Source organism: Asparagus officinalis, chromosome 10 (genome assembly GCF_001876935.1).
Source record: "Asparagus officinalis chromosome 10, Aspof.V1, whole genome shotgun sequence".
NCBI lineage: Eukaryota > Viridiplantae > Streptophyta > Magnoliopsida > Asparagales > Asparagaceae > Asparagus > Asparagus officinalis.
This window is the reverse complement of record NC_033803.1, coordinates 2,880,426-2,891,489: the sequence shown is the minus strand read 5'-3', so window position 1 is coordinate 2,891,489 and position 11,064 is coordinate 2,880,426. Positions and strand designations below refer to the sequence as shown.

General features: G+C 34.5%; 1 protein-coding gene and 1 long non-coding RNA gene across 4 annotated transcripts in view; one reads left to right on the top strand and one right to left on the bottom strand.

Annotated features, from left to right (window-relative positions):
* Positions 1–11,064, top strand: part of LOC109825140 (phosphoinositide phosphatase SAC6-like) — a 38,684-nt gene that overhangs the window by 10,854 nt on the left and 16,766 nt on the right. The window contains exons 6-12 of the mRNA XM_020391878.1: positions 989–1,046; positions 1,848–1,904; positions 2,013–2,046; positions 2,774–2,854; positions 3,052–3,158; positions 3,682–3,768; positions 3,924–4,001. Of these exons, the coding sequence (XP_020247467.1) occupies positions 989–1,046; positions 1,848–1,904; positions 2,013–2,046; positions 2,774–2,854; positions 3,052–3,158; positions 3,682–3,768; positions 3,924–4,001 (502 nt within the window). The remainder of the gene's footprint in view (positions 1–988; positions 1,047–1,847; positions 1,905–2,012; positions 2,047–2,773; positions 2,855–3,051; positions 3,159–3,681; positions 3,769–3,923; positions 4,002–11,064) is intronic.
* LOC109825142 lies at positions 7,155–9,600 on the bottom strand. 3 transcript variants are annotated; one of them, XR_002242909.1, is made up of 6 exons: positions 9,375–9,600; positions 9,199–9,238; positions 9,006–9,105; positions 7,554–7,792; positions 7,346–7,469; positions 7,177–7,246 (listed from the first exon to the last, which is right to left on the bottom strand). It is a non-coding gene; the product is annotated as an uncharacterized LOC109825142 (long non-coding RNA). The 3 variants fall into 3 exon arrangements; XR_002242908.1 differs by having other exon boundaries at positions 7,155–7,256; positions 9,199–9,600; XR_002242907.1 differs by having other exon boundaries at positions 9,199–9,600.

Genomic DNA, 11,064 nt, shown 5'->3' with positions numbered 1-11,064 from the left:
CTTTATTAATTGTTTTATATTTCGATCTATATAGCTTCTTGGCACCTATAGGTAAAATTTTGGAGTTACAAACGATTATTTTCAAAGAATATTTTGTGTTACTTGAGACTTATTTACAACTATAGTATGACATGATTGACTTCAATATTTATCGCTAGGATGATAAAAACAATAAACAATGGCCTTATCTTAAATGTTGGGGCTATTAAGTGAATCTTTTTTTATTTTTGTTTTGGTTCGACACTGTTAATAGTGGCCACAAACTCTGTTGACTGTTCATTAACAGCATTTTGTCTTGACTGCCTCAGTATAAGTTTGTTTAGGTTAGCCTACTTTGCTCCATTAATTACTCTCTATCATTCCTTACATCTGATGTGCTTATTAATTTCTATAACATATGCATCTAAAGTTATTTCTCACATTATCCTCAGTTGAAGCTGTACGTAACTTCTTATGAATTATTGTGATCCTATATTAAAATAAGTCTCTTGCTTTTGTTTCTAATCAGTCAAGAGAGAACTATTTCTCTCTGATACAGCACAAGATATGTGAAATCCAAAATGAGAACTGTGCATTCTATCTACCTTAGCAACTATCTTTTAAGTTTTCTTTAGTATGTTGAATTTTGAGGAAGATGGGAAGAGATTTTCATCCATCTTTTTGGTTGGGTCAGAGTAGCTATCTTCTTGAACTAGTTTTAACTAGCCGATGTAATTTTCTGTATTTGCGACTTTTTTGTAGTACATTAAATTGGTCAGGTTACATTATTTTAAAGCAATTACAGATCACTTTACTTGTCTTTGTTGGAATTTGAAACATGAGAAAGCAATTTTGGTGCAACAGAATTAGCGGTATGTTTTTTGTTGTTGTAGTTGTTATATCTGACAGCATGTCCATGGTTTAGAACTTTATACTCTTCAACTCATGTTAATGAATTTGTTTTGTTCTTGCCTGTGAACCAATATTATCTAATATTTTCTATTTTCAGTGCACAGAGGCTACATGATCTAGGTGCTGAGTCAAAGCTACTTCCTCTTTGGCAACAGGTTTCATTTTCTTACCTTACTGAACATGACTACTTTCCTTCCACACTGTAAAAATAGAATGTCCTCTGTCATTCAAGGTTTTAGTTTACCAAAGAGTTCTAGCTGAATTATTGCAAGTGATCATAGTTAGCCAGGAAACCTTTAAAACCATGCACATAAGATTCATTCAATCTTGTAGTTAACATGCAGACAACTTCACTGTTTGGATACATCTGTTTGCAACTTTCTATAGTGTTCACTGTTTGGATACCTCTGTTTGCAACTTTCTATACTCTTATGCGTTATTTTATGGCATGTTTGAATGCAATATAGTTTTTAACAGCTAGAAAACCATGTTTGATAGGTGGTGAACCCATTGTTGACCTGCAGGTGTACAATATTCGGGTCCATATATTATGCATTTATGCTTAAGATCTTTGAATGTGATTATTCAAATATAAGAACCGAATAAGCTGAGGTTCATTATTCCTGTTGGCAAGTGCAATTACTAGTTTCATTTCTACACTTTTTTGAGAGTATACCAGTGCCCAATGCAAACAAATTCAAAATAGCAGCAAATAACCCGAAGGGAGTTGTGTTATACATAGAGAGGATATACACATCAAGCACACTCTTGCTCTTAGAAGGTTTATTCTTAATCATTTTTTATTTTTGCTTCTGCCAATTCTTGCTCATAGAAGGTTTACTCTTAATTATCTTTTTAAAAAATCATGAAAAAAAAACTTACTTTGCAAGATGTACTAAGATGTTTTAAAAATTAAAATTTGATAACTCACCACCTTGAATACCCGCTTTTTGCAGGCCGATCCTAGATTCCTTTGGAATAACTACTTGTTGGAAGCATTAATAGAGAGCAAAGTAAGACATGTTTCAGAGCATTTAGTTCTCAAATCATTCAGCTTATCCTCTGCAGTTTTATTATTTTATAATTTTAATACCTGATTATCTCTGACATTCATGGTGCAGGTGGATCCATATTTGCTTCCTATCATCCAAGGAAGTATCCTCATATTGTTAGGCTATATTTCTGAGCGTTGATGCTACATGCTAGGCCAAAACCATTATATATATGGTATATGATTAATATATATATTATATATATAATATTATTATATATATATATATATATATATATATATATATATATATATATATATATATATATATATATATGAGAAAATATGCGGTATGCTTTTATGGCTTCCAAGCACAAATTTTGTGGCTTGGTAGTGATGTGTCACATCCCCATCCACTCATTACCCATATGAATGTGGTCCACATTTGAATGAGTGAGGAGGATTTGACACCTCACTACCAAGCATACCCATATTTCTCTCTCTCTCTCTCTATATATATATATAGTTATATATATATATAGTAAAGCTCCTATAAACTTAAGTGGATAAGAGCCTCCGTCCACCAACTTTTTATCATTGATTTTGCATTGAGATTTGTGCTAGCATTTGATACAAATGAAGGCACAAATCTCAAAGATAGCATTGATGTGTAGCACAAATCTCAAAACATAATGAAGGGATAAAAAGTTTAGTGGACAAGTGCTCCTATCCACGTAAGTTTATAGGAGCTTTACTCTCTCTCTCTCTCTCTCTCTATTATATATATATATATATATATATATATATATATATATAGTATATATATATATATATATATATATACTATATATAATTGGTTTTTTCTTAGCTCATACCTTAACTTCATAACAGGTTATCAAAATTTTCAAGCTGCAATTGGAACAAGTATTGTTGATGTTACGCTAATTGCACGTAGATGCACACGGAGGACAGGTTACTGTTTCTTCCACTGTTTATTGTTTGCTCCAACAAGGGATTTATAGTTCAGTTAGACATGTGATTCTCTGAGAGTTTGTGCATCATGATTTCACTGAAATTTGAAGTTTAAAGTCATTTAGCACTGTTAATGTAGATTAGAAAATTTTAAATATAATTAGTTGAATTCACAAGTGAAAATTCTTGTATTAAAGGTACTCGAATGTGGAGAAGGGGTGCTGACTCAGATGGGTATGTTGCAAACTTTGTTGAATCCGAGCAAATACTGCAAGCAAATGGGTATACAGCTTCTTTTGTACAAGTAAGTTCTCTTAAGTCTCTGTTGACTTTTCCTTTGATGTCAAGAATAGGAGGACTTCTGGGTACTGTGGGTGTCCTTAGAGCTAAGTTACCCGGTACTTTATCTGGGCTCCCATATCCATGTCCGATACTTACCCAATACCCTAGTCCGACTCCAACACTCCTTGGACAGTTTAACTTTTCTAATGTTGATTTTAGGTGGCATTGTTCTGATATTAATTTGCTTACTGTTAACTTCTAGAGATTGTTCAATTGAATAAATAATGTAAGAGAATAACTATTTGTATCATTTAAGTTACGAGGGAAGTGCATAATTCTCATGATTTGATTATTTTCAGTAACCATTTTTTTCTGTGCTGCGGTGGTCACTTCAGATTGTTTCAGCAATGCAGAGTCTGAATCTCTTTTTTCAAGTTCCTAAATACTGACTATTCTTGTCTACGATTTCTTCTTTTCTCCTTAATAATATTCCATGATCAGTAGTCCTCTGAGGATACTCATCTATTCTATTGATACTTTTGTAGGTCCGAGGGTCTATACCATTTTTATGGCAGCAGATTGTTGATCTAACATACAAGCCCAGCTTTGAGATTGTTAGACCTGAGGAAGCGGTGCGATTTGTTATTGATTCATGTTTAACTCATTTCAGATAACCACCACTCCATGTAGAATGGTTTATAAATTATTACACCTATGTTTTCCATGAAGCAGATGTATAATTTATGTGCTCTATTTCTATTCTTTTCTTTTTCTTCTGATTTTGCAGCCTAGAGTCGTGGAACGACACTTTATGGATCTAGGGAAAAGATATGGATCTGTCGTTGCAGTTGACCTCGTCAATAAGGTACTGTCTTGGATCAGTGTCATCTAAATAATTGTTGGTTAGGCGTTTTTATAATCCTATAGAATTTTGAATTTGACCTCAATTCTGAGCTTTCTTTTTCTTTGTAAGTTTGAACTAAGATAAGCCAGCTCTGCAGACTGTCAACTATGTGCACGCGCAATCTTTCCATTAAATTTATGTTCAAATAAAGATTTGAATACAATTATGGTTTAGAATTTCCAATCTAGATGGGCGGGATTTCTTTCTTGAAACTAGTTAATGTGGTTTGACAATTTTTATAATTTATTTTAGTCATATTAATGTTGGCATAGTTGTCTTGAAATTTTGTTGCCTCCTAATAAGGTATAGGAAGGACTTGGATTAAACCATTTAGTAGCATGACATAGCAGTGAAATGTTTTGATATTATAAGTAACCACTTTCACTTTCTTTTATTTTCGGGTTTTTTCTTAGAAATCACCTTAAAAATAGGGTAATTATACGTAAACCACTTTTTATTTTTAACTTATATATAAACCACCTTTAAAGTGGGTTTTTGTCGCTATCAACCACTTCCCGGTTAAATTTTCACTAAAAACCAAAAATAAGTTTAAAAATTCAAGTTCAAGGTATGTGAGTTGTATCTAACAAGACCTAAATACTAAAAAAATGAGTCACGTACATTGAATGCCAGTATTTTAAGGATAAGTTTAGGTTTTAAGTGAAGAATTTGATTGGGAGCTGGTTAATTGCAATAAAAACCGACTTTAAAGGTGGCTTATGTATAAATTAAAAATGAAGGTGGTTTCCGTATAATTACCCTATTTTTAAGTTGGTTTCTAGGGGAAAACCTTTATTTTATGTGTGGAGGCAATGGCATATAAGCTTGTGATCACCTTAATGAGGAGAAAAAAAATATAATTTTCTAGAACTCCAGAATAATTCATCATGGAAAATTAAGTAGCCTCGTTAGAATTATACAACAGGGGAATTTTCGTTAAAGTGGTGCTATATAATGCTCTTGGAAGTTATGGATTCTGCAGAGGTTTCTGGATGACATGAATGAAAAATACTAGGTGTCTTGATGACTAAACAAATTGAACTACAACTAATGAATTTGCACAGGTTTTGGAGATGTAAACTTAGGTTAGCTGGCACTGGAGAGTTTCACAGCTAGAGTTTCTGTTATTTAACAGGGTTTTATGAATAACTAACAAAACATATAATTTTGTAATATGCAGCACTTGAGATTTTTCAAGATAGGTTTAGAAGCCATGGTGTCTGTACTATGTTATATGGGCTCAAGTGCATTGGTAAAATATGGAGATTTTGATACACATTCTCAAAACTGTGTGACGTGGGAAGTTTTCACTTTTCAGAACTAGCGGGGTGAAATCCATTTTTCTAGAAGTGTAATGTTGTGAAATTTGTCAAAGTGGACTGGTCTCAAATGATGTGTCAACATGACCTAATAAGGTCATGAGGGTAATGATTGAGAACTCAATTCCTGTCCCAGCGGTAGTGTTTTGGGACATTTTGTAGGAGCTGCTCTTTCCACATAGATTGGTTTGGCAAGGTTGGAGCCATACACTACAACAGAAAAGCTAATCCGCGAGGAACAATTTTGTCGTTAAAAGTTGAGATTTCCTCGTCGTAGTGTGTTGGCGAGGAAAAAACTTTGGTCACCATTTCCTCGCGATAGGGTGGTCAAGAAAAGTTTCTGCGAGGAATATTATAATTTCTCACGAAATCATTTTTGCGATGAATACATTCTTTTCTCGTTGTTACTCTTTAGCCTCGATATTTTTCCTCTCCTAATCTCATACCTTTTTCATCGCTAAACTACAGATTCCTCGCCAATGATACGTGAATAATATTTAATTTATATATAATAAAAGTTCTAAAAAAAACTATTTTTGTCGTTGTAAGTATCTTTCAGCGAGGAAACTGTTCCTCACCAAAGGTAAATCTTTAACGAGGAAATTGATTTTCTTCATTATATGTATCTTTTTCTCGTGGAAACAGTTCCTCAGTAAAGGGACTCAAAGACAAGGACATTTAAATTTGTCGTTGTAGGTTGTACCTCATATTTCTCGCCAAAGAAATTCAATTACGAGGAAATTTACATTTGTCGATATAGGTTATATGGTCTATAATGAGGAAAATTACTTTTGCCGTTCTAGGTTGTTTCACTATAGCGAGAAAATATGTTTTTGTCGACGTAAGCAATATACTCTATAATGAGGAAATTTTACTTTCATCGACCTAAATATATAGCGAGAAAACTTATAATGAGAAAATTTTATTTCATCAATAATAATGCTATTACGAGAAAAACGCTCAAAATATAAATAATTGTCATCAATTGTCACCACAGTACATCAAAACAATTAAAATAAATAAAACAAGCAAGTTTCTACCATAAGTAATAATGCTAGCCTAAAAAAATAACAAATGCAACAGGATGAAAGAAATATTTCTCCAAGTTTAAGTTCACTAAGAATACTAAGCTGATGGATGTTGCCTGGAAAAATTAGTCATAAACTCCTCAAACTTTTTGGCTTGCTCCTCCAATCTTTGGATTGCCTCATTTCGCGCATCGATCTTTTTGTTGTTGAGTTCCTACAACTTGTTGGGTCTCTTGAAGCTGTTCTTACAACTCTTTATTCTTTTAGACATTTCATTCATCAAAGAACGAGAGAACCTTAATGGTGATGGTCTAGGACCAAAACCACAGCCCTTAATGTAGCCTGATTTGACTGAAAACTTTTGCACAAATTTCCTCCTCTGTCATTGTTCGAGTTCCATCAGGTTGAGCGGTATCTGCTCGCATCTTTATCATTTGATCCTATAAATAAAAAAATATATCCAGTTTAATCATATGCAACTTCTCAATTACAACCTAATCAATATAATCCTCTTTAGAACAGTAATATCAGCTTCACCTATATTCTTAAAATATTATAAAACCATGTATCATTGACACGTTACTTACCCATTTTTCTTTGCTCCCAAGTCCCATCATTTTTTTGTGCTTCTATACTCTGTTTCAAAACGATCAATTGAACCTTGCATCTCTCCGGTCTGTGCTGCCTATTGCATTCAAACAAATTTTCTTTTTCAGCATATATATATGTACACAATTAAGTTACAAATTTATAAGCAAAACTAAAAAGTATCTTACAATTTGCTTTTGGTGTGACATAAATGATTTTGACTCAGCTTTGTGGTGATATGTCAACTTTGACCTATTAAGAACATTCTTCTCTGAGCGAATCTAAAATTATTAAGACATACAATTAGAAAGAGGTAAATGAAAAAAGAAAAAATGTAATGCGTGGAGAAAAATAAAAAAAGATATTATACCTTAAACTTTTCACTAGAAAAATGAGTGCAAAGAAACTCACATTCTTCCTGAGTCTTGACAGCTTCATGTTATGATTACATATCTCAGGACCCAAGGGAGCGACATGTCAAATTCAAACTTATTCTGCACAGGTATAATTTCATGTCAAACTAAATATAACAAATCAAAACAACCAATATAATGCCTATAGCAAAACAAATCACTAACTTGGGTTCTTTTGATCAAGTTCTCCACATCTGCTTTTTCAATCTTCTTCCATTTTTCTACATTCAGTGGGACGTAGTTTTGAATTGTGTAACCAATTTTATTTGCAAACATCTCAGCATAAGGGCCCGTAGGCCTGCCATTTTCTTCAGTCAAAGTCACAGGTATTTTAGAATTCAATTGGGAGAACACCTTATCTGCATTCACTCCTCTTGTCTTCCCTCGCACCTTTTTGGTTGTACCTGATACGGGGTGTATCTTCTCTTCGGAACTTAGTGATCCTCATGGGAGCTTGAGGATAGATGATTCTCATGCTAGCATGAGAATAGAGGTGTCAAACAGTATAAGGGAACACAGGAGAAAGCGTGGAACGAGACGACGAACAGAAGAATCGAAGTATCCAGTTTTCAGCCTGTGAGTCGACTCATGACTGTCATGAGCCGACTCATCGCTGGTTAAGTTTTTTCCAGTTTCTGTCGAGTCGACTCATCTCAGTCAAGGTTACTGATAGCGGATCACGGCGCGTCGCGGCGAGGTACCGCTAAGGCTATATCGGGCTATTGCGGCGAAATCGCGGCAAATAGCGCACAGTCAAATAGCGATCAAATTTAAATATATTCAAATATCCTAAATAATAAGAAAATTCATAAAAAAAATCTAAAAATTCAATTAGTTGTAAATTTCTTGTATTATCAATAAATAACAATTAATAAGCTTGTTGTATGAATGAAACTATGAAGAAATTCAAGAAATATAGCATCATAATATGTGTGATAGCGGGTTTAGCCGCTTTTAACCGCGAAAATCCGCTTTTAACCGCGAAAATCCGTTTTTAACCGTTAACCCGCTAAAATCCGCTTTTACGCGCTATTCGAATGAATAGCGGATTTTCCCGCTTAAGCTAGCCGCGAAACCCCTACGCGTAGCGCTGAAGGGCCGCGACCGCTATTCGCGCTGCTATAGCCCCGCTATTGGCCGCTATTTACAACACTGATCTCAGTCATGAGTCGACTCATCGAGGGTTTCCTGATTCGTTTGGGATTCTGTTCACACGAATTCCTGTTGGTTTTGGGTCTGATTATTTACCAAATTGTCATCCACATTTGTACACCTATATAAGGGATTGTTTTAGGGTTTCTAAACAATCAGAGAGTTAAATCAAGAGAGATTAACTTGTAATTGAGATTTGGAGAGCTTGTTCTTCAATTCTAGAGTAAGATTGTGAGAGATTGTAAATTGCATACTCATAATCTAGAGAAGGTATTTTCCTTCGCCCCAAAATCTGAGTTATTCTTGTATTCTTATTATTTTCTCCTCAACCCACCTTTGATAATTTCGCGATCAAAGGTGCTCGCACGACAACTCGTATCAGTACCTTTGACATAATTTTTATTAAGAACATAACACATACGTATGTTTAATTCTCAAAATATATGTATATAATGTTTTGTATACCTGAAGGAGGCTCCTGATTAATATCTGACATCACATTATCATCTTGCTCTTCAGCTATGGTGTTTACCACTGGCTGATCAGTGTAAATCACAGATACCCACTTTGTACCTCGTAAATCAAGAAGTGTTAGTGCTTTTAAATAATTTGAGACTTAATAAGTGCTACTAAAAGTATAGATGGGAGGGATTATTACCCGCAATTTGCTCAATCATCAAATAAATCCATCAAATAATCTGCCAGTAGTACAAAACACAGAATCTTTAACATTACCCAAAAATCATCAGTTTCATTCATTTCAAACTAATTGATTGAAAATAACTTCAAAATGAAGCAGCATTAAATAGCAAGTGCCAGCAGAAACAATGTTACCTGTCAACATCCTTTTCACTATATAAGCACTTCCTGCTGCATGGATGCTTACCAGTTTTCAATACTAGAACTGATCAGACCACAAAAAAGATAATAACAAAAAACGGCCAGACCATAAGCAAACACGCTGAGGTACTACTCTATCTACGTCCGCGTTTTGTTGCCTTTAGCGCTTCCTTCGCGGAGCCAGTTTTGAGGGATCGTTTCTTCGAAACTGCCTGAATTTCCTCCTTAGTTCCACTCGATCCTTTAGTCTTGGAAAGTGCAGCGGCACAATCTGCAAGTTTGTCGGTTTCAGGTGATTCTCCCTCAATCGCCTTTATAATGCGTACCTGACGTGATGTAAGAAAGGAATATATTAGGGTATGGAACATCATTAATGACATACAACTACTTACACAAACGACTGACTGAAGTTCGACCGGGGAAGTTACTAATGTCTTGTGTGTCCGTTGCAAACGGTGAGCTAACGTTTGATACATTTGAACTCGGGTTTATCTATGACTCAGGTAATCCTTCTATGAATCAAGAAACATTCAGAGTTCAAAAGATGTTTGTTATGAGAAAGCAAAAGCTCGGATAAAGGGTATTGAAGATGTCCTGAGATTTGTGAAGGTCATTATGATGGATGATCACTATAATATTACTACATGATCAAATTGATTTTGGAGATCCACCAGCCATCTCATCAAGGGGAAAAAGAGATCTTTACTATGAACATCCATAAGGTGGTCAAAATAAGTTTATTTCAGTAGAATAAAGGCAACATGTTGAGCTCCATGCAAAGTGATTAAAACATATACAACTATTTGAGGAAAACACACGACCTGGGATTGAAACATCACATATGACAATTGATATGAACTTATGATCACCATGTACATCAGTTATATGTACGGAGGCCCATGAATTCTGCTAATTGTCATTACTGGACTAGATTTCTCTCCCTAAATTTCAATATTTCAATACATTGTCGTTTCATAGTACTTATGGATAGTTTTAGAACCAAAATACATAACTATAGACTATCAATACAATTAATCTACAGGAACAAAAAGTCAAAACAAAATCAAGTAACCCGTGAACAAAAGAATCTGCACTACGAAAAATAACTATTTGATGCAAACGACTAAAATCATAACGGAAGGTTGCACATCATGGAGAGTAAGGTTTACCATAGTAGGCACTAGGCACTTAAAAAAAGTGAAATTCAATATTACCTTAAATCTTGTCGGCTCGCTTAGTTCAAATATTAAGACATCCCCATCTTCTAAATTATGATCTATTGCAAAGCCTCTCCATCCACCACTAAGACCATTCTTCCTCCCAAGGTACAGAACATCATGTTCCTTACCCTTCTTATCTTCTAGAATCACTCTCAGCTCATTAGGAGAAAAGTTTTCTTTGCAAAACTTTGTCGGAAGTCCCTTAATGATAATAAAATACAAACACTTCAGGAACAAGTGACATTGATTTCACTTGATAGCTCGAGACTCAATTTAGTGGTAGGAGTGATTTTTAACTTACAAGCCAAAAACCACCAGATACATGTGATCGAACCATAGGCTTAATGAATGAAGGATAGTGGGATGTTAAATCTCTTTGAAGTTCCTCTGCTCTCTTTAATGCAGCAATCTTTTGATCTTCAGAAAATAAAAACTTAGGAACACAAAGCTCACCTTTACCCAGG